The sequence below is a fragment of the Ambystoma mexicanum genome, chromosome 1p (assembly GCF_040938575.1).
Source record: "Ambystoma mexicanum isolate Mex_15411 chromosome 1p, UKY_AmexF1_1, whole genome shotgun sequence".
NCBI lineage: Eukaryota > Metazoa > Chordata > Amphibia > Caudata > Ambystomatidae > Ambystoma > Ambystoma mexicanum.
Genome location: NC_090921.1, coordinates 1,346,949,496 through 1,346,973,683, shown reverse-complemented (window position 1 = coordinate 1,346,973,683; position 24,188 = coordinate 1,346,949,496). Strand labels below are relative to the sequence as shown.

Genomic DNA, 24,188 nt, shown 5'->3' with positions numbered 1-24,188 from the left:
GCTAAAGCGTCCTCCTTTTTTGACTCTGTCGGTTCAAAGGTTCGACATCGAAGGCCTGAATTAACCGTTACAGCCTTACCACCATCTCCCTGTATTCGGCTGGGATGTCGGGAATGGGAGAACGCATCTTGCCGGTTTGTATTTTTTAGTTCGCTCTGTGTCAACTGCCGGCATCAAGCATGGCCACTGCCACAAGGCGATGACTGGCTCGGCACAAGCCGCATTGAACAGCAAAGCACATTCTTTATGCGGGCCACAGGCAATTTGTAGGGGGACTTGGCGGTCTGCAGACACCAGTTCCTTCTTCGCCTTCATCGAGCGGCAGGAACCCCATTGCTCTGTATCATGTCCGAAGCCCGGACTCCACACACAGATAGTGTGAGGGTCAGTGAGGGATATTTTGGAGTGGCAGTACCTGCATCTTTTAAAGCTGGGCGACTTAGGCTCTGACATCCCCACTTTTTCAACTATGCACCAACACTCTTAAAATAGCAAGCTACACAGCAGGATGGACCACAACTCCTGAGTTAGACTTTCCAGGATACTTGCGGCTGAGAAAGTGCTATCTGCTCCCAGTATTATGCATAAAGGGTGTCAGATCGTCTACTGAGGCAGTGACCCTGTGTAAAAACTCCACAGACCTGAAATTGGTATACTATACTGCAAAATGTTTACACAGAGCCTACTTGCACAGGTCTAGTTACTGAACATTAGCTATGTAATGGGACTGGCTGGTGAAAATCTTTGTTCCTGTAATCGATTAAATGTTATAATACCCTTAGACCATGGTTCTTATTAATTGTAATCTCATCCATTTTTGATACATTGAATTTGTACAGAATGCACAGGACAGGTTTGTGAAAATGTCTGCTCCTATAATTGATGAATTTGATATTCCTCTGGTTCATGGCTTCTACCAATTGTAATTTTACTTATTTGTTTAACAAATGTGACTCAATGAATTTGCTTATGATGTTATGTATGTAATGTGATCGTTTTTATGCTTTTATGGCTTTCAGTTGAATAAAGTTATGTTCAACACACTTTTTCTGAAGTCCTCCCACTTTTTTCAGAGGACACATTGATATGCTAATTTCTGGGGGAACCACACTGAATTGATATGTTGATGAGCCCCCCACTTTTTCTTTTTAGGACTCGACCCCTGGACACAACTGATGCAGTTTGAGTGAAATTCGTTGAGTGTGTTCCAACATAGCGTGCTGAGCGCACGGAATAAAGGAACTGAGGCACAGGGCCGTGGTGCATCCTTTTATTCGACGTCCGATTGAAAAATGGCGCAGCTGTGTACAAGGAAGTCATCTTCGACGATGTCGAGCGGCACTACACCACCTACCCAAAAAATGGCTGAGCAGTTGATGCTGGAAAGGTATCTATAAAGATGAGGAATCTGTGGGAAAATGCAATCCATTGAAAGTCCCAGGGACTGTGCCACCTTAGCCATCAGCCTCTGAAAAGATTCCTGAGACCTAACAGGAGTGGGTGCTGGAAGAATGTCCATCTCAGGTGAGGTATCTAGACCATTTGCCTCCTGGAGATCTGAGGACAGTACCTGGATGTCCTCACTTTCCCCATCGAACTCCTCTGGGGAAATTGCTTTCAACCCTGGAGACCAAAGGTTCCAACCCAAAGGGCACACCTGGTCTCCTTCTTCGTCGTAGGCGTCAAACAATGGGAACATAAATAATTTTAAAGGAAGAGAAACATATTCCAGAGGAGCCCCGAAGCCCGAAGGTAGAGTCTGGTGGCATTGGAGAACTGTGTCCCTCTTAGGGTCCAAGCCCAAGCCTGTCGGCGTGCAGTAGTGATCCCCAGTGGGTACCATGGTGGTCCCAGAAGACATACACCGAGTCCCATTGATACCTCGAATGAGACTGCATGGATTTGCCTTTCGTCTTGTGTATGTAGGAGAACATCTTTGCTGCCTGGTCCTGGAGGATTTGCATGGGCTGACAACCCACAATTCTGAGTGTTATGCTCTTCGCCCAAGCAATAGAGGCAAATCCTGTGCTGACCCAATACCGACATCTGTCGACCGCAAACCAAGCACAGCTTGAAGCCCGAGGGATTTGCTGGGTTAGGTATGCGCAGAGGCTTGACTAGCGTGTTTGCGAAGCGAACAGAGTGCACAGAAAAAAGTAACTGAGGTCACAAGGTGCCTTGATATATATTGGCACCAATGTCATGACCGCAGTGTGGTGTGTAGAGGCATTGGACGGAGCTGCGCTCCGCCCCCTGGTGGCAGAAAAGTTCCAGAACAGCTCTGCTGTGGATAGGATTATCATAGATGAGGAGTCTGTGGGAGGAAGGAGTCCACTAGAAATATTGATAGAACAGGCAAGTCCATACAATCCAAAAGGTGGTGCAATTCTGTAATATTCATGGCTTGGTATCATATCCTCGCCTGCGCACCCATTAAATAATCTCTTAGGATCTGTTTTTGTATGGCCACGTCAACTTGGTAAGAAGTTACAGTATATTATTTATTCCATTCTCTTTTTTGACTAGGCTGCTGTAAAATGGGATGCAAGTCTAACATGAATGGGGAGTGATAGCATGTTTAAGGATGTTAAGTTGCTTTCCACTTACTGTGTAATAGGAACCTTATCTAGTATAGTCCTTCACCAATTAAATACAGTGCTTTCTGTCAATTAGTAGTGCATTGGAGAAACTGTTAGTAAGACTATGAAGCCACTTTATCAGAGCATACCTATAATAATATGGATAGAAAACAACATACAACTCTTAATCAAGGCAGGAAAAGGTTGTTCCTCTATAGCTGCTTAGCTGGACAAGCGAAATAGCTGGTTAAGCTGGGTAGCCTTAAAATTAAAATGCCACGGGATGGTACAAATTTGAAGTTCTTTACAATTAAATACATGTTCCTTCATCCAGGCAGATGTACACACGGATACATAGCCCTCAAAATGTACTCTATCCATGGAGACAGGTGACCATTTTATAGCACATTCTAGAAAATTATGCATGTCATCAAACGCACATGCCATGCTTGGTGCACTGCTGCCACCCAGAGGCCAGCCACGCACAGTTAAATGTATGTGACATTTACTGCAAAGTTTGTTTGCAGTAAATGTCAAATAAAAGTTTCAAATATGCCAGAATTTCATTGTACACACTAGCAAGTTAGAGAACCATGAAAATAGTACTTGACTTTCATAAAAACAGATCGGCTATGCAAATAGTCAAGCAGATTTTGAAAGGTCTGCACATGCATGCACACAGGGAGGATCTTTGAATATTAATCTGCAAGGAGTCATCGTCTGAAAAATTGATAAATATATCTCACTTAAGCAGTAATTCAAGATAAACCTGTGAAAGATCAGAAGAGTTGCCATTACTTACTTCTGAATATAGCATACAAAGATTGAAAGAAGGGGAGACATGGAAAGACAGAGCTAGGATAGTGTTATAGTCTGGACCTTGAAAAAACAGATATGCAATAGAATTGAAAAAACACAGCCAGTTTCCCCCAAAAAATAGCTGTATTAGAACACATTCGTAATCAGGAGACCGAGCCCAATAAACTTGAACTCTGAAAGGCTGGTGCAGTGATCACATCACATAGAAATTATTGATACAGTGTAAGGCAAGCCATTATGAAAAATGGACGGATGAATAAAATAAAACATAAAAATCAGACCAACAAAATTCAAAACCAAACTGTTCTACTGGTTTCAACATAAACTCTAAATGCCTGCATAAATATCCCAGCTTCAGTTTGATCACGCGGGGCATCTCAGATGCCTTGTGATGTCAGTGAGGTTAAGCTGCCCTGAGGATGGCAACAGGTGTGCCCATAGTAAGCAGGAGTTGCACACACCTAATTGCATAATCCCTTCCTAAATACCATATGATGTATGATTTTTCTGAAGAGAAATGGGTAGGAGAGTCTCCATGACAGCAGCAGCTTCAGAAGAACCGACATCATCAAATGTTGTGGTCGGGAGAATGCACAATAGTGCTCAGGACCCTAACTGGCCAGTCAGTTTCAGATATGTCACTTCTTATAGTTTGCGAGTTAAAACAGTTAATTGCCAAGGGAAGTATTGGCAAAGCGGTCATGAGACATTGGCAGTGGACCAGCTATTGCAGGCAGGATTTTCTTTAGTTTCCACTCTGGGCCACTCTCATGATCAGATCTCCCCAAGTAAAAGGCATTTCTCAATCACTGAAATGTCAATGCCATGTCCTCTTCATGTTGGCGTCCTTAACGTCGCTCAGAATGAATAGGAGGCGCTTATTCAAGCCCTCCAGTCATGCCAATAATGATGCTCTCAGCTGTGAACCTGCCACACGATAAGGTGACTCCTCTCGGAACGCTGCTGCCTTGGGTCAACCAGCAGCAGATCACCGAAACCTTCTTCAGAATCTCCAGTGTCATCCCCTGTAAAACATGAGTGGGGAGAAATGAGTAGGAAGCAAAAGCATACAAAACAGGGTCATGCGTGAGCAATACAAGAAAAGGGAAAGAAAAAGCAGCTGAAAGAAAGGGAAACGGGTAGGCACGAAAGAGAAAACAAGATAGAAAGGTGGTACAGGAGAAAAAATGGAAGGTAAACTGAAAATTCTGAAAAAAAGAAAATTAAGGCATTAAGGAAAGAATACATATGTATAAACAAATAATGGAGATTACACTAAAAGGGGGGGAAGCATCAAAAAGGGTGATCGGTGGAAGCAATAAGATACTCATTAACCACATGCTCAAGACAGATCATTTAGGCAGTTAATGAACCATCACGACAAGAATCTGATTCACATACCTATTCGAAAGTTAATATAGCCTTCCCCACCACTCATCACCAGAATGGTCTTCAGAGAGCGTCCATTACAGTCTTCTCTACTTGCTTCTGCCAACGCAGGGTTAATGCAACCTGGGGGTGCGGGGGGGGGTGGAATGAAAGCAAAAAATAAGCAATTATCTTTACCTTAGTAGGTTACATGTCTTTATAACGAATTCATTAATAACGAATGATGTGTGTAAAATGCTAAGGGCAATAACGACAGTTCTAGTAATTACCATTCACAAACAGTCTACGACAGGAAGCTAGGGAAGAGGGCTGACCCTACCCTCATTCTATGTAAAGGACAAGATAAGGAAATTAGATCTACTGTTGTTGCATCATCCAAACCTGGAATCAGGATCTGCTCTAAACGCTGATGCACTTGGCTATATTTTATAAAGAGCCATTCCAAGATAATCAAAGAGTATACTGATCAATGAATGAAACCATGTGTTTGGGGATTCAAACACCATGATCCCATTCTTTCGATTGTAATCTATTAACAGCCACTATACAATAAGCACACCACCTTTTTCTTTATGGTCAAAGTCAGCCTTTTGGCATCACATTCCTTGAAGACATTAGCTTTTCTTAAACACAGGCACAAATGAGGAAGCCCTCTTGGTTACTTTAATCACCATTAATTGGCATCAGTCTACTCAATAATTGTGGCATGTCTGATCTCTGCCTACAAATGACGTTTCAGACTAATAACAAAATTACATTTTCCAATCGTTTTTTATTCTGTCACATCACACAAAATGACAATGATGAAATTCATCAGTATTACGTCAACAAAAATAATCTGACTGCTTGCCTAAAAGGTCATTCCACATTCTGACATAATCTCTTAGCCGATTAGCCAGAGCAGGAAACGCTGCTGTGTGTCCCCAATACATCATGTGCTACGTGTACTTTCAAAAAAAGTAAAGTCATTACTCGACTCAAATCAAAGATAGCTGAAATTACACAGCACAAAAGGTTCAACTACTCGCACCAGTGACTAACTCTTTCCCCATGATTTCCCACCCTCAATACAAATAGGACGCCTAGTGCAATATTGGAGAAAACAAGAGCACCTTTGTATGGCACAGGTCTGTCTCTGGGAAAGAAAATAGGCCATTTCACTTAGGTAGATTTACATTTCACAGCATCACCTAGTGACCATCTATGGAAGTTCACCTCAAATTCAGAGTCACAGAGCAAAGCACCATAAATATGTAAATGAACTGCTCGAATGTTTTGCTCCTTAAGAGTTCAATGTAATTGTCCCAAAGGTTTAGTGGTATTTTATTCATAGCTTTAACAGCCTATTAGCAGTATCTCTCAAGGATGAATAACCCTCTTAAGAGTTTCACTTGCACTGGGGATCAGGAGTGTGGCTTTTATGTAGGAGGGTTAAAAGTGCCTGTTTTAGGACATATCCAAATAGATAGTGTAGAGAAAAGGAAAGATGGGGTTTTCAGGGTTACTATGTGCTTATGAAATACCATGTAAGGGCTTAAGATGGTAGTGCTCTCAATTTGCACATTCTATGTGCAGTTATAACTCCTACAGAAAAGAAATGAGTTACCTAATGGTAATGTTCTTTCTAATGGATGTTCCTCCCACGGATTCCTCATTTATGACATTCTATCACCATCTGCCTTGGGGAAATATATACACCACCAGGGAGCGGAGTTCTGCGTCGGCTCCTCTTGGCATCTCTACGCGACCTATGCCGGACGTGACATTGGGGTCAGTATTTATACAACTATCATACCATGACACTGTGACCCATGACCTTGGTTCTGCCTTTTTACCTAGCACTCTATGCCCATGAGCGACTGCAAAACAGATAGGTTGTACAAACTATCCGCCAGAGGGGCAGGTTGGTGGAGTGATGAGGTATCCGTGTGAGGAACATCCATCAGAAAGAACTCTACTGAGACAAGTAATTTGTTCTCCAAATGGATTCCGTCCTCTTGTGGGTTCCTCAGCTAAGATAGACTACCATAGCAGTACATAGATCTGGAGGATGATGGAGAGAAAGAGAAAGGGGACACAACATAGATCAGAAAACTCTGGAGGAATGCTCTACTGAGGGGCCTGCCTTGACTAGATATCCAAGCAATAATGTTTGGCAAACCTGTGAAATGAGGCCCATGTAGCTCCATGGCAAATGTCGAGAACAAGGACAGAGCAGAAGAGGCAGCCAGCCCTCTGGTAAAAAAAAAGCTCCGACACCTTCAGGCAGATCTTTTCCAGCCAGATCATAGCATTCCGAAAAGCAGAGGATGATCCACCTTGACAGGGTGTGTTTTGTCACAGCCCAGCCAGCACGGGGACCAGCAAAACCCACAAAAAGCAGGTCATCTTTACTACCATTCCTTTTTCAAGAGACATAGTAGCTTAGGGCCTGCACCGAGTGCGGCCGATGGAATAGCTCCTTTGCCTTGGATGGATGTTGCAGAGGAAAAAAGACAGGAAGATGGGTGGGGAGGTGGGTAGAACACTGGCAAGTCAATAGACTGCGAAGATGAACTTCCGAGATGACCATCGGAAGGAACCCTGGTTGGACCTCAAGAGAAACTTTCTCCCTGAAGAAACGCAAAAAGGGAGGTTTGCAGCATAAGGCCTGCAGCTCACTAACTCTCCTGGCAGATGTCATGGCAATCAAAAAGGCTGTCTTAAGGGACAGCAACCTAAGCGAACAAGAATGCATAGGCTCAAACGGAGCCGTCATAAGAAAGATAAGAACCAGGTTAAGGTCCCAATCCGGAACAACAAAGGGAGTTGGCAGGAATTTGTTGAGAAGGTCTTTTAGGAACTGGGCCATGACTGGCATGGTAATAAGGAACCTTGACCCCTCAACATTTCAAAAACAGAAAGACCCCTTGAATGTTGAAACCTGAAGACCTTAAGAGGCTATTGACAGAAGGATCACCATTGTGGTAGGGCAAGAGAGGGGTGTCACAACCTTGCGCTCCCTGCACCACCCCACAAATCTTCTTCACCCGCGCTTATACAGAGATCTTGTAGACAGTCTGCGTGCAGCCAGCAACACCTCAAGAACTTCATCTGAGAGGTCCCAGTCATCATACCTCATCCGTTCAAGAGCCGCGCATGTAGGTTGAGGGAATCTGGGGTCGGGTGTAGTATCAGAGCTTCCGACTGGGTGAAGAGATCCTGCCGCCGAGGTGGACAGATCCAAGAGATCGGAGTAGCACGTCTATTTGTGGGTTGCGGGGGTGTCTCCCGCACATTCATAATGATAATGTTGCTGCAAAAAAGGCGCAATGTTTTGCTGGAACATTATCACACGGAACCTCCGTGGCAAACAGATCCAAAGCTGGGGCACCACGGAGAGCCAAGACCTCTTCCAGAACTTTCTGGCACACTTCTCACTCATGTGAGACTGTGCTCTGCCTGCTCAGAGCATTCACCAAACTGTTCTCTATCCCCGCCATATGAACTGCCGAGACCGAGATTTGATTCTCTAGCAACCAGAACCACAGCTGCATCACTTCTGTGCAGAGGGGACGGGAGTGCACTCCACCTTGCCTGTTCAAGTAGTGCATGGCTACCGTGTTGTCCTTCAGAATCTTTCGCCCCTTGAGCGATGGGGCGAAAGACTTCAGGGCTGGCATGACGGCCCGCAACTCCAGCCTGTTGATATGCCACCTGGCTACCGACGCAGTCCAGAGGCCGTTCACCTGCAAGTCTTTGCAGTGAGCGCCCCAACCCTTAATGGGCGCATCGTGATCACTCAGGCCTGAGGCCAAGGAGACCAGAAGGGTTCTCCCACCATCAGATTCTTGCGCATGCCCCACGAGCTGAGTCCGCAAACTACCTGGATGGACACCTTGAGAGGATCCGAGAGAGCTCCCAGATACTGAGACCACTGGTCCTGTAGGAGCCACTGAAGGTATCTCATGCGCAGTCTGGCCTCTGGCACCAGGAAAATGCAGGAGGCCATGAGGCCCAAAAGGCGGAGAAAGGAAGCCGCTGGTAAGGTGGCATGGTTCTGGAACAACTGGAGCATCTGTTTTAGGTTGTTGGCTCTCCTCGGGAGGGAATGCCTTCCCCGCCCGAGTGTCTAGGACAGCCCAGAAGAACTGGAACCTTTGGACCAGTGTCAAGCAGGACTTCAAGTTCAGGGAGAAGCCCAGCCTATGCAGTAGCCAACAGGTGATGTCTAAATGAGTCAAACACTGTTCCGCCGACTTCCCCCAGATCAGCCAGTCGTCCAGGTACGGGAATACGTGCATTACGGATCAACTACCACCATGAGCTTGGTGAAGACCCTTGGTGCGGAGGTCAACCCAAAGGGCAGCACTTTGAACTGATAGTGATTGTGTCCAATGAGGAACCGCAGGAATTTCCTGTGCTTCTGATGTATGTGCACATGGAAGTAGGCATCCTGCAGGTCTGTGGACACCAGCCAGTCCTGAAGCTCGAGAGTGTGGAGAATTTCTCTCAACGTCACCATCCTGAATTTGGCTTAACTTGTTTAGAGCCCCAAGGTCCAGAATGGGACAGAGACATCTTCCTTTTTTGGGTACCAGGAAATACCGGGAATATCAACCTGACAGTCTCTGATCAGGAGGCACCTCTTTCACAGAACCCTTTGACAACAGGGATCTCAGTTCTTCCTGGAGCTCCTGTCCTTGTTGGATCAGTGAAGACAAGGGTCTGTCTAGAGGTTTTCTCAAAAAGGGGAGACAATAACCCCACCGAATTAACTGCAGGGCCCAGGCATCAGAGGTTATCTCCTGTCACTGGGACCAATGCCATACCAAATGTCCACCAACTGGTATGTCGTGAGAGGGGAAAATCAAAACGTCTTCTAAGCTGCTGGGGCCCCTGCTGCAGCTGCTGTCTGCTGGCCCTTAGAAGCTCTCTGCCCCTTTCGGGACATGAGAAACACCTCTGCCCCTGCCTGGCCTATGGGGGCTACGCTTTCCTGCCATAAAACACATAGTGCCTATAGCATCTGCCTCTAGAGGCAAAGCTGAAAGCGGGCTTTGCAGGCTGCGCAGCCAGACCCAGAGACTTAGCAGCAATTTTAGACCCCTTTAATTTTTCCAAAGACTCATCCGCCTTCTGTCTGAAAAGCATCTACTATGGCCTGACTGAAGGAAACGCTGTGTTCAATAGCCAGGCCCTCATCCAAGTTGTCCGTCAGGTCATACCCTTGTGGGGAATGGCGGGGCGGACAACTTGAGGCTGTGTGTCTCAACCGCTTTCTCTACTAATGTCCTGAATTTGACACAAGAGTGAGTGTAGGATTGTTTCTGTTGCATCTCAAGATCTGGAGATGTGTCCAACCCACTGGCATCTTGAAGGCCTTGAGCAAGTGCCACCTAGTTGTCTTGGTCCTCGAAATAGTCGACACTGCCAGATCCCACAAAGATGGGGTCGACCTCTTCATATTCTTCGGCTTGATCAGCACTGAAAATCGACCTCATTGAGTCGAAAAAGCCTGTCCGTGATAGCGGTTGAAAGGAGATGATGTCGATAGTCGACGTTGAAGGCTTATCGTTCGGCTCCACAGGTCTGGATACTGAAGGCTTAGCTTGCAGCGGAGCCCTAGAGGCCGAAGGGTTAGATACCGGCGCTGATAGCTCAGACAGGTGACGGGCGCCGTGGAAGAGGCTCCTAGAGGGAGATTTTCTGGCCTTGTAGGCCACAGAGCTCGAAAGCTCAGTCGGCGCCAAAGTCATCGACTTTTTGGCAAGCGTGGGGTCAGGGGTACCGAGCACTGAGGCCTGCTGGTCAGGGGTGGGCCACCGACAACCGCCTCTTGACGAAACAGGTCAAGCATTTCCTTTTTAAACAAATCCCACTCTTCTCGAGTGTTCGGTCCCTTAGAGGGCTTACCTCGCTCCGAGGAAGTATCGGATTCCCGTTGATGGTGGTGTTGCGTCTTCTGTGAGGAAGAGGATGAGGAATGGCTTCTGGAGTAGGACCTCTTGTTTTCTTGTGGTGAATGCTCTCGTCGAGACGAGTGGGCTCCTCAGTCTCGGCCTCAGATGACCGGACAACAGACCACGCCGGACACTTAGGCAACGGTCGGCCCAGGGACAGCTTACCGGCTCCGTCTAGCAGGATCTTGGGTTATATCTTGGCGCATGACACGCAGGCCTCAGTGTCGTGAGTGGAACCCGGACCACAAACAGACGTCATGTGGGTCCGTCACCGACATATTGGCCTCGCAATCCAAGCACCGCTTGAAACCCGAGATCCCGTGCGAAGATATCGGCAAGGTAAATTGAAATGATTTACTGAAAAACGTCAAGTGAAACTCAAGCAAGTTCCCGAGGCAGTGTGTGAGCACACAGGAAAAAAGGAACTGAGGCCTGGGCGTAGTGAGGCGGTATATGTATGGCGCCTGACATCACTTCCGGAGCAGACTATTGAGCACTGCGCAAGACGGTTTGATGATCGACAGCCGAGTTGAGGTCCACTATGCTCCCTGTGGAAAGGTTTGCGAGCTGCAGAGCTGTATAGGGATATCTAGCAAGATGAGGAATCTGCGGGAGAAAAGCAATCCATTGAACTAGCAGGATGACAGGGATGGCCGGAAACGGATAGAGGAATTTAAACGTCCACTTGACCTTCAGTGTTCCCCTAGAGCCCATGGTCAACTGGCATTAGCTGTTCACACTGGAAGCAGAGTTGCACCAGAAGAGAAAATCTCCTCTAGAACCCCCTGACAAGCGCAGGTAGGCCAATGCCGGAACTCTCTCCTGCGATTGGAGGACATGAACCATCATGGACATGTTCACCATTCGGTCCTCCGGTAGGAAGTCTCTGCTCAGGTAAGTGTCGAAGACTTCCCTGATGTAGCCAGTGGACACATGGGGCCCGGCTAGTAGGGGTTATGTGCTTATCCCCTAAGGGAGCATCTAGAAATAAAGACACTGATACCAGGGTAATAAAAGTACTTTATTAAATGTGTAGAGTATGTTTTATTTGCATGTGAGTGTGTTTAATGTGTTTGGCTGTGGATAAAATCATACAGCCCACAATGGGGCTGGATGGAATGTTAATAAAGAAAAGAAAGGGAAAAAAAACAAATAAAACACCCCTGCCCAAGAATGGGCTGGGCAGGGGAGAAAAGAATCCTGAGAGGAATGAAGAAAAGCGAGAGTTGGAAAAAGACTGTTAGAAGAGGACAGGAAGAAAGAAAAGCAAATACACTAGAGAAGGAGAAATACTTGCCTGAGGGATGCAGTCTTGAGCAGCTCCCCAGCCATCTAGGCATAGTGGGCATGTGTGGAGCCCCCTGAAGGATGAACCAGGGGGCCAAACTGCTTATGCCAGGTGCAGTTCAGCCGCCCCAGGCTGTGGCAAATGTCAGCCAACGGGGGCCACCCAGAAGATTTAGAAAGGGCAGTGATCGTTGGTGGCCCCCCCACACCAATCGGACCACCCCGAAGAATGAAAGATGCAGAAGAGAGTGGCAGTGATGGCAGGCGGAAACACACTCAGGCAGGGGCCGCCCTGAAGACCAGCAGAGTGCGGGAGGCCCCATGTGGTGGGTGGGGCCACACTGAAGAAAGACAAGGGGCCAGGCCCTGGCCAGCCCTCAGGTCACCAGGGTCACCAGGGACAGCCTTGAAGGTAATGTTAAGGGGGTGATTGACTGCAACAGTCACCCCCATGGTGACATACTGTTTATATAGTGTTATATTTATATATTATATTTTTCTATATATGATGTATGTCAATGTATATATGTCTGCATGTATATATTTAAGTATTGTTAAGAAGAGTAGGGATAAGTAGAATGGGGTTTATACAGAAAGGGAATGTTATGTAGATTTACAAGTTAGGTAGAGGTAGGACGTTCTATATACACATTAAGAAAAAAGGGGTAGAGGGAGGAACCCTACCGTGAGGTAGCAGGATATTGTGGCAGACTGCCCGAGGCCCCCTAGCAAGATGGGACCACCCAGAGATTCCATCCTCTGGCTTCACGCTCCAGGTGGGTGGTATTCGGGTGTAGGTAAGGGGTTTGCTGAGTCAGACTCACCCTAAGTGTCCCTGAGACATCTCTGAGGAAGGGTGTGCTGTTGTCGCAGATCACGCCAGAGGAATCCTAGGGAATCCTTAAATGGCATTTAAAAGTATAAGTGTTTATCATAAATAAAGAGGGGTCCCCATTAGGATCCCTGTAGAATTCTCTCTGGTGCCTGTGTCCATTAGTCATCTAAGAACTCGGGGTGTAGCCAATCTCCTGTCAACAGTGATTTTATTTAGCAGGTGCAGCACCCCTCCCTAACCAGTGGGCTGGTGGTTTCCAAGGGAAATGTTCTTGGTCCAAGGGGAGGGAGGTGGACACCCTTGCTTCGACCAGGTCTGGAAAACAGTACCTACACTGAAAAACCAGAGAGACAGCAAAACCTTAGACTTTTTGAAGTTCCAGGAAAAGCCCAGGCTGTGCAATAGATTGCATGTGCTTAACTGATGTGTCGATACCTGATATGCGGAGTAAGCTCAGACGAGCGTATCGATCAAGTAGGGAAGACATGTAGACTGCCTACAGAGGCGAACCGCCACAACCGCCAGCAGCTTGATGAAACCTATGGGTGCCAATGAAAGGCCGAACTGCAGGAATTTTAACTGCCAATGACTTTAGCCCATAATGAATCTCAAGTACTTCCAGTGCTTCACTTGAATAGGCACGAAAAGCTAAGCATCCTGAAGGTCAAGTAACACCAATCAGTCCTGCAGATAAAGGGCTTGGAGGCTCTGGGCCAGTTACCATCTTGATGTGTCCTTGCATAAGAACAGATTAGGCAGCCTTAAATCTCCTGCACATTTTTTGTAGTCTGGGTTGAGCACCAGCACTTCTAGCAGGACTATTAAGGACCACTGACAGTGTCCCTGCATGATTGTAGGGATGTTTAAATATATACAGTGGGCAACAATTAGAACCAAATCAACATCTGAAAAGTTTCAGAAATATGCTGTATCACTCATGGGATGGGCTCGAACCTCCAAGCTTTTAAGTACCACACACGTATTAACTGATTGTGCCACAGAGACAAGTAAGGAAACCACCACAAGGCCTGTAATATCAATCATAGTAAAATTCTGCTTTTTTTATTGACATGCTTACATGAACAGTCAAAATGGCACAATTATAAGCAGGAGCAGTGTTTGAAATACTGTGGGGGGTATTTAAATTGGTATGGAGGGATTAAGATTCATTTTTGTTTGTGACTATCATGGTTTATCTTGAAAATCTGATCACTGAATATACAAAGAACAATGAAGCAACATAAGAGGGCAGAGCAGTAGCAGTTACAGCCTGCACTTGCAGCTATGCATTTTCCTTTTCTTTTTTTGTTCTCCCTCAAAAAGCATAGCCTGGCTCTGACAGCCTGAAACTTGATCAAGTGTCGGGTCTGAGTCAGGTGTGGCTTCACAGTATTTTTCTTATGAGAGTAGGGGGCACAAGACTCCTAGCTTTGCATGTCCACATAAAAGTAAGAAAAGTATCTTTGTAGTACAGATTATGGTCAGAAAAACACACAGACTGCGCCCTGAACAATGCGCTCTCTCATTGTGGTTATTTCTCTTGGTCCATGTTTCCTCTTTTCTAAATCTCTCGTCTCTTCTCTGTCTCTCTCCCGTATCAAATGCTTTCCATTTTTTCTTTCAATTTTTACCTCTGTCTCCGTATGTGTGAACGTTTGCCTGGCATTTAAACTTTTTCCAATTGAAATGGGCCGGGACTCTGGAGGGCCCCTGTTGGGGGTTTGTCCTGACCACCAGCGATATCTGTAAGCCCAGCAGCGCGTACAGACAACACTCACACGTCTGTACTGCTCGGGCTTCCCGGTCGCACTCCCGCAGCCGGAAAAGCCCAGTTTATTTATGCTGCACGCGGCGGTATGCAGCGTCACGCCGCTGCGTGCGCGTCCCTTCTCGAGGCAGCGTCACGCTCCTCCTTTTTCGGGAGGACAACAACAACTACTTTAATAATGCACACTGCAAACCAAATAACACCACTAATGCAAACACTTAATAATAGTTTTCTCACACGCCCCTTTATTAGCATCCACCCGGGTCCCCTTACTTAGCAGTCTACAGCCTCAGGCCGATCAGATAAGTGTCCCAGCATGTAATCGCTGAGGTGAGCGGGTTTCCCTCGCCCAGCCCTCTGGGGGTACCTCCCGCTCACCTACGGCATGGGTAGTCTGTCCGCAGGTATTCCCCGGGCAGGGGACTCAGGTAGGCGCAAGGTCTCTCCCCTGTCTTCAAGGGTCTCCACCAGGTCCAGATCAGGGGGAGGGTCAGTTCTCGGATCCCCTAGCTTCTTGAAGAAGCTCACATTACGGGTGACACCTGATCTTCCATCCGAGGCCATCACCATGGACCCCTTGACCGCTACAACATCCAACGGCTCCGGCTCGTAGGGAAGGGAGAGCTTTCCATGGGGGTGTCTGTTTTGGATGAGGACTTCATCACCCGGCTCCAGCCGCTGCGGGCGAAGCCCCCAATGTATATTTTCCTGCTCAATCCTCACTCGCCTGTCCACCTCTACCTGTTGGTCATCGATTACCCCCGGCTCCTTCTCCCCCACCTCGGGCAGCAAACCCCAAGGGCACCGCTTGAAGAGAGCCTCGGCCGGGGCTACCCCTGTAGAGGCATGCGGGGTGGTGCGGTACACCCGCAGGAACTGATAGAGGGCTCTCTGGAGGGACTGACCCTGGCATTGGGCAATCCTGAAGGTCTTGTTCAGTGTTCTCATCAGCAGTTCGGCTTTGCCATTTGCCCTTGGCCATAGAGGGGTGATTTTCCTATGCTGTACCCCGCAGCTCTCCAGCAGTTCCGAGAACTGCTCGCTCTGGCACAGCGCCCCGTTGTCAGAGCACAAGGTGTGGGGGAAACCATGGGCTGCAAACACCTTCTCCACGGCCACCACCACATGCTCGAAGGCCACCGACTCCAAGAACTCCACTTCAGGGTACCTGGAGTATTCGTCGACGATCACCAAGAAGTGTGTGTCCATCCAGGGTCGCGTCCCTCGAGGCATCGCCTCTATGACGTGCTATCATTGCAAAGGAGACGCCGCCTGACACCAGACGCAGGCCGCCACAAAGTCGTCCACCTTCTGCTCAAGTTCCGGTAACCATACTTTCAGTCTTAGTCTGGCCTTGGTCTTTGCAGCGTCCTGGTGTCCATGGTGAGCAAGGGTGATCACGTCCCTCACCTTGGATGAGGCACGACAATGCGATCATCTCTGAGCAGCAGGCGGATGTTGAGAATGATAGTTCCCTCCCTGACCTTCCACAGCTGCTCCAGCCCAGTTTTGCCTTCCTGAGTGCGCCCCGCCAGGGACTCCAGCACCGACTTCCAGGAGCCCTGCTGCATGGACTGTCTCAGGATTTGAAAGCACTCATCTCCCGCTGCTGCTGCCTCGACCTCCCCCAGGGGCATCGCATTCGGCGTGGCTGCCTCCACCACCATGCGGACATGGTCATCAGCCTCTTCAGCACATGTGTCCTGCTCTTCTCCCCACTGTGCACAAGAGTGTCGAGATAGATAATCGGCCGCATTGTTTGCCCCGGGCCAATACACCAGGGTGACCTCGTACTCCAGGAGAGTGAGCATCCACCGCTTGATCCTTGCCGGCGGCTTGGACGATGACCCAGCCAGGATGGGAAGCAGAGGCTTGTGGTCCGTCACAACCGTCACTGGGCTCCCCAGGACATATAACCTGAAATGTCTACAGCCGCAGAGCACCGCCAGTGCCTCATGCTCGATTTGCGAATATCTCTGCTCAGTCTCCGACAGCACCTTGCTGGCGTAGGCCACCGGGCGGATACCCCCATCACAACCAATCTGAGTGAGCACGGCGCCCAGGCCAAAGGGGCTGGCATCCACAATGACTTCCGACTGTAATGCAGGGTCAACAAACGCCATTGTGTCTTCAGCCGCCAGGGCACCCTTGATGTCATCAAACGCTGCTTGTTCAAGGGGGCCCCAGTGCCAGGTAAAGTCTTTCTTCGTCAGGGCCTGAGGGGTTCCTATCTGGAGGCAAGATTTTGAATAAACCGTCACAGTACGTGACCATGTCGAGGAAGCTCCTGACATCAGACACCGACTCAGGAGGCTGCGCCCTTTTAATGTCCTGGACCTTCATGGGGTCTGGCGACACCCCTCCCTCTTTAAACACAAAGCCAAAGAACTTGATGGACAGGCGCAGGAACTCACATTTTTCTTTGTGAAGGGTGAGGCCCAACGACTGCAGCCTCTCAAAAGTCTTCGCCAGCCTCCGCAGGTGGTCCACCTCCGTCCTGGCAAACACCAGGATATCATCACTGATGTTCAGGACGCCCTCTAGGTCTGCGAGGGCGCCCCGGATGATATTCTGAAAGACCTCCGCTGCCGAGAACACGCCAAAGCTCAGTCTTTTATAGCGGTACAGTCCCTGATGTGTTGTAAATGTGGTGATGTACCTTGATTCAGGGTGTCGGACCACCTGGTGGTAGCCCGCTCAGAGATCCAGCTTGGAGAAGAAGCGAGCACCCTGTACTTCGGCAATAATGTCATCAATTGTTGGAGTGAGGTGCCCCTCCCTCTTGATGGCCTTGTTCGGCAGCCTCATATCGACCCAGATTCGGATGGCCTCTGGTTGTTTGGGTTTCCTTGCCACGACGATCAGGGACACCCAGGGAGTAGGGCCCTCCACCTTCTCAATTATGTCGAGGTTCACAAGTTTATCCAGCTCCTTGTCCACATGTTCACGAAGGTGAAAAGGTATCCTGCGATGTTTTAGGGCAATGGGTTGCACTGAGTCATCTATATGCAACCTCACTGGGTCACCAGCCATCCGTTCGATCCCATTAATAGGGCTGCATACTTGTCAGGCAGGTCATTAATGTCCTCCAGATACACTGAATATACGCAAAACTGACGATGCCTAGGGCCTCAGCCGCCACACAGCTCAGCAGGGTGTTTGTGCTTACCGGCGTCACATAGAAGCGTGCCGTGATCTGCGAGCCGACGTGCTCCACCTTCGCCACGAAGGCACCGTCCAGTGGGATGGGTTCCAGACCCCTGAAAGCAAAGATACGAGCCTTCGGTGTGACCAGCCTGGGAGGCGCGTCTATGGCGTCGTAATGCCCACGGGCCATCACGTTGACTGATGCGCCCACGTCGACAAGGACCGGGAGTGGTGACTTGTTGACCTCCACCACACACCTTGGCTGTCTTCGGTTCTTCCCCTTCAAGGCTCCCACACTGGAGACAAAGATGATGTTTCCTTCCTCCTCTTCGTCAGCCTCCTCCACCTGGGCATCCTCTTCACTCTGGTCCACCTGAGCAACAGCAGATATCCCATTTTGGCGCGCACCTCCCTCTTGCAGTGGGCAGCAAAGGTTACAACCTTGTTGCCTTTTTACTCTGGTTTCCCTGACATTAACACCTTACTGTCTAAGAGCAATTAATAGCTGTTTGGCGGACAGTTAGAGCTTCAGCTCCCAGCGGGCTGCCAATCCTTTTATAATCTGCAGCTATAAATCAACTGGCTGCATTAGGTTGACTTCATTATAATTTAAGCACCCCTGCTGTTTTCCCAGCTGTAAACCGGGGGTGGGGGGTCACACGGGGGGAATAACATGCTGAAATGTGGCCCCACCAGCCCCGACACATCTTCAGCGGCCCTGCTGGTGTCATTGTTTCTAATTGAAATGGTTTATGTCTCCCACCCCACTGATATATTCTGAAGGCGCAAGTCTCTCACCTTTTCTCTCGTTTGGCAAGTGAGACCTTGTCTGTCTACCTGCCTGAATGTATTTCAATCAGACGTATAGTCCCTCATTTTCAATCGTCTGACATTTGTCCTGCAAACATACTGAAGATAGGCTTGTCATCTGTATTTGAGAGCAGAGACTACTACAATCAATGTTGAGGCAGTGACATCCTCAGAGACAGGCCAGAATAATAGGCATTCTCGCTCTTATGAACTGCATCTCAACGATGCAGCAAAAGTGAAAGTTTGAACAGCACAGCAGCAAAAGGGTTACTTTAACTCTGCAGTATACCACAGTAAACAAAGCATATAACAGCATGCGTCTGACATATATATATATATACATTGTTTATATCGATTTTTTTTAATAGAATGAACATATATCAAATATTTTATATTGAAAAATGTTATAGTGAGTGCATTTAGGGTGGGGTAAAGGTTTAAATATTTTTGGGAAATGGTCGGGATGAGTTTTTAGGGGTGGGAAACAGGGGTTTGGCGGGGGGATCCCCCCCTAAACAAAAACAAAAAAGTGCATTCGCTATAACATTTTTCAATATAAAACATTTGATATATGTGCATTCCTTATAAATCACTTGGGTAAAAAGACATGTAGCCGCGTCCGACACCAAGGCATAGACAAAATTGTCAATACTAAAATACCTCTAGTCGCTACTCCCAAAGTACATCTTTTATCGCCTATCCACAGACTACTCTTTACTTGACACAAGTTAAGCACCTGATGCCAATGATATGTTTAATGGAAGTTTAGGACTGGATATGTGTTTTTTTTGTGACAAGAGTCATCTGTTTGTCCTAGCAATGGAAGGTGAGGTGAGGTGGATGATTCATGTGGTGTGGGCTGTTAGTTGTGGTGGTGGCACTAGCTGTGTGATGGCACTGTATGTTGGTGATGGTGGCAGCACACTGGTGCCAGTGGTTTTGGTGTGGATGGTGAAGGTGGCAGTTGACAAGTCTTGATAGTTTTGGATGGTGAGATGGTTTTGGGTGATTGTGCTGGTGCAAGTTGTGTTTCACAATGCACTAAGGTGTTGTGGGTGGTAGTTGGTAGTAATGTGACTGAGGTGTTGTGGTGGTGGTGTTGTCGACTGGTTGGTCAGGTTGAGAATGGATGGGGTGCTGTTAGTGATTTGAAATTAAACTGAAAAGTCTTGTTAGAAACCTGTCTCGACCCCAGGTAGTTACTATGCCTGATTGTCCAGCACATGAACGGAAGTAGAAGAGGAAAGGGCACAATGTGTGCTGCATTTAGAAACGTTGCGGTGCACTGCAGCTTTCCTAATCTCACCCATGCACTTCTAGCTTCCACTCCCTCCTTTTACAGCAGTAGCCTTTCTTTTTCCTTTCTGTATTCGTCTCTCGTTGCCAATCCCAGTAATCTCTGATAACATGCAGTAGTACTGGACACAGGACTAAGTTGTTAGAAAGGCAACAGCCTGGCAATGAGTGTTTGTTTTGTTAATTGTTCTTTTATAACGCGCTTAATACCAGAGATTGGTTTCTAAGCGCAGGATTGGGATTCAAACCTGTGTTGCGCTGCATTGTCTTGCTTCAAAGACAAACGCGCTGCCCCTGAGCTGCTCCCCTTATGCCCTTTTTTTTGGAATGCATGGTATGGACAGCTGCTGGACCAGTTAACGACCTAACAGCTGCATTGTACCCTACCAATAGATTTACATCACAGGACCTGAGAGAGTAAAATGCGATTGACACTGCTCCAGCCTTGCCAGATTTTGATAGCCGTTGGCAAATTAGAGATGTTCACTTGACCACAGTGGAAAGTGGTACAGAATATTTATTATTCACCCCAGTGGATGATCTGCAGGAACAGATGGTGTGGCAGGTGTTAACTAGGGAATAAGCAGGCATTAGGCTAATGAACAATATTATAATGTCCCTGCTTAATAGGTCAGAACGCAGCAGTTATTTTAGGCCACACTGGGTATCGAATGAGGTATTGGATATATATTTCATTTAGAATATTTTGTGTGTGCTGCTATATCAGAAAAGTCTGGTAGCTCTTCGAGTTTGAAGCTGTGTGCTGAGCAGGTTATTCTTGTACGTGGTCAGTGGCTGCTTTTTAGAAAACCCTGGTGTTCTAAATTGTAAGTTGTGTGGTCCAGTGCATAGGGACTACGGTACTGCTTCCTTTTTATTTGGTATTGTTTGTGACTTTGTTTTTGACTTGCAGATAGGAATAAACAACCCAAACTAGTCCTGTTGTGAACACTGGGCACAAATGCTTATGATTTCTGCACCAATGTTTACCGCAGTGAGATAATGTTGCTGCTAACTGATTTAACACATTTTAAAGTATTTCATTTTTTAATGAATGCATACACTTGTTTAGCAAATATCAGTTTAAAAATATGCTTTTGCAATGCACAATTCTAACCAATTGTTCACATTTCAACCCACTGGCACAAACAGCCAAGAAAACAATACACAGAAAGATTTCTTTGCTTGAGACAGATAGTAGTAGTCATTTGTATAGTGCCTTTATCCCATTAATATGGCTTCAACGTGCTTGTAGTGGGAATGCCCTCGGGGGACCGAAGTCCAAGGTGTGGGAAATAGTGTGAAGGCTAGAATGCGTGTGTGCATTTGGGCAAGATAAGGAGTTAGGAGGGCTGGCCGGGGCGCCGTAAAGCTACCCATGAAGTCAGGCACATAGATGGATGTGGAGAGGAACATGTGTAATAGCAAGAAAGTTTAGTTACTGTCCAGCTAGACCGAATTATGTCCTAAGTCGTCGCTGCATTCTGATGGAAAAGGTGTTGTGTGCTGTGTTTGAACCTAGAAAAGTGGTATGGTATGGTATTGTTTATTTATATAGGGCCTATACACAGGCAAGTGTTTCAAAGCGCTCAAGGAGGGTGGGAACACAGGGGAAAAAAGTAGTCGCTCAGAGCCCTTGAAAATCTGAGATGATAATAGTCTGCACAGGCAGAGTAAGTGCGTAAAAAATACATTTAACACTATGGGATAAAGCAAATAGTCATGACAGCGATTCTGCAATTTTAACAGTGCAATTAGGGGTGAAGACAAGGGAGAAACAGACAATCTTCAGGCATGGTGCGTAAGGATCGAGCAAGTGCACAGAGGTTCACAGGAAGGGGTGGACCAAGTGCACCCGGTCGGTTGAGACTGGGGTAAGTGCAGAGAGAGCCACTCTCCTGGGTTAATTTCTCAGTGCATTGAGTATGGGTTGGGTGTTGGACCCTGGGGCAAGTGCGAGAGAGGACTGGTGGGGGGGTAGAGGGAGAGAGAGAAGGAAGAGGAAGGTCTTGAGGAGATTCCGGAACTTCAGGAGATCCAGCTCATGACATAGGGCAGAAGGGAGGCTATTCCAGAGGGAGGCACATTCTGAGGATAAGGTTCTCCCTCCAAATCTCTCCTTGGAGAACCGGCTCACTTGCAGAAGGTAGGAGGCAGATGAGCGGAGGGCTCGTGAGGGACAGTATTTATGTAGGCAGCATTGCAGGTAGGTGTGTCCCTTGTCGTAGGTCGTTGCATTCTAATGCATGCCGGTGGGTAGCTGCGCCTGCGGATGAAGTTCACTGAAGAGGTGCATGCATATTTAACTTGAGGTTTAGGGTGGAGCCTTGTCTTTGAAGTAGTTGAGTGCTAAGGCCATCTGTAAAAGGCCATGTTATCTCTAGGTGCAATAGAACATGCTGGCTTAATGCATCTTCTAAGCACAATAGACAGGCTTTCACCCTAAAACTTATTACATTTTTAAGTACCTTCTGAGTGTAATTATCAGCAATCCCCATAAGTCTTTCCACTGTGAAACATGGATAACCATGGCAATTCATCCAAGTGTGAAGCATGGCTAACCTTCACAATTCTTTTCTAAGTGCAAAACATGGCTAGACGCACCTTTGAAATTTTTTAAGTGGTCAACATATTGCAACACATTACTGCCTCTAGAATACATTTCATTGCCTCACATTGCCTACCCCAATAAATCATCTAGGTGCAACACATTTTCTGCCCCCAAAATACATCCAAGTGCAACAAATTGCCTACCCCCAAAATCATTCTAAGTGCAACACATAGTTAATTCCAAATATGCATCTTTCCGCCTATCCAAGAACTGCGCCAGGTAAACTACACAGTGTTCCAATGTGATATTAGTAATAAAGGGAGTGGCTGTGTTGTAAATGGGCACAGTAATGACAGTGTTCTCTGCCCGTACCACTTCACCTCAGTAGTTGCTATAGGGTGCTTTATCAGGTATTCATGGGAGAACAGGGGCAAACAGGGAGGGAGCTGTCCAGAAGGTTGCTGCCCTTTGCCTCTCGCACTTAACCGGCTGCCGTGGACTTCGCAGTTAAACTGGGTTTCCTCCACGACCCAGAAGCCAATCAGGGCGAGGGAAGGTGGGAACAGGGGCGAAAGGTGTAAGGAGAGCGAAGAGGGCCGGAAGAAAAGCTTTGGTGCAGAGATAGAAAAATAAATAAACCCTGATGCCGCTCCTGGGGTCACACGGGCTCACCTGTAGGTGGGTGCACAGAGGCAGAATGTGTACATTATTCGAAAGTGACATTTTTGGAGTAGCTAATTTGTCTACCTTCATTGCATTTTACCTGTTCTTTTCAAAGAGTCATGCACTGACTGAATTGACTGCCCAAGTACCCAGTTTTTCTAAATTCTCAACACCATTTCGTATCATTTCTTCACACTCACAATATGTTATATAGATGTTTAACATGTGCTCATATATTCACAAAGTTCCAGGCCCAAAAAATCCCGATCCCTACTGGAACTTTGGCAGAGGAGTGGGGGTGGCGCAGCACAAGGGGCCTCCTAAGAAGAATAAGGGCACTGGCACTTATTTATTTTACAAATTAAGCACAGGTCGTAAGCCCCCTTCCTTTTAAGAAACTAGATTAAGCACTTATAATTTTGATCCTTTTGTACCATCTTCTGTTTTAAATGTCCTGTGCCATCTGTTCCACCTCCCTTCTCTGTCCTGCGTGTTCATGTCTCTGCGCCACAAAGCTTGTGAGCTACCGGCACAATACAAATAAATAAATTCATAAATCCTCTTTCTCGCTTTGAGCGCAGTACCAGTTTGATCACGCCCTTCACTAGAGGTTGACTAACATCCTCAAAAGGAGGGAACCCGGAGGCAAAGTAGAGTTGAGGATGGTCTGGAGGGCGCTGAATGAAAGGAAGACGGTAACTCTGTTGAACGACATGTAAGACCCAAGCGTCAGACGTGGTGTGGAAGTATTCCAAGCTGAACTGGGAAATGCTCCCTCTCACTGGGGACTCTTGGAGGAGGTTTTCCTCACAGGGGGACTGTGGAGGTGGCTTCTCTGAGCTCCTCTGCCAATACACCTTGGGAAACGGTGAGCTTGTTGCCTAGCTATGGGGCTAAAGTTGAATGGGGACAAAACTAAGGTGTTGGTGGTGGGCTCTCCTCCTGACACTTCCCTCTGGATCTCGAACCTTTGGCCTTCCTCTTTGGGCTCTCTCCCCATTCCGGCTGTGAAGGTTAAGAACGTGGGAGTCATTATGACAGCCACTCTATCAATGGAAGCCCAGATCTCTTCTGTTTGTCAGTCTGGGTTCTTCCATCTGAA

At 47.4% G+C, this 24,188-nt stretch overlaps 1 protein-coding gene across 1 annotated transcript in view; it reads right to left on the bottom strand.

Annotated features, from left to right (window-relative positions):
- Nucleotides 1-3,502: 3,502 nt before the first annotated feature.
- Nucleotides 3,503-24,188, bottom strand: part of LOC138454181 (C-Jun-amino-terminal kinase-interacting protein 4-like) — a 993,589-nt gene continuing 972,903 nt past the window's right edge. The window contains exons 26-27 of the mRNA XM_069607022.1: nucleotides 4,800-4,910; nucleotides 3,503-4,423 (exon numbers count right to left, since the gene is read on the bottom strand). Of these exons, the coding sequence (XP_069463123.1) occupies nucleotides 4,314-4,423; nucleotides 4,800-4,910 (221 nt within the window). The 3' untranslated portion in view covers nucleotides 3,503-4,313. The remainder of the gene's footprint in view (nucleotides 4,424-4,799; nucleotides 4,911-24,188) is intronic.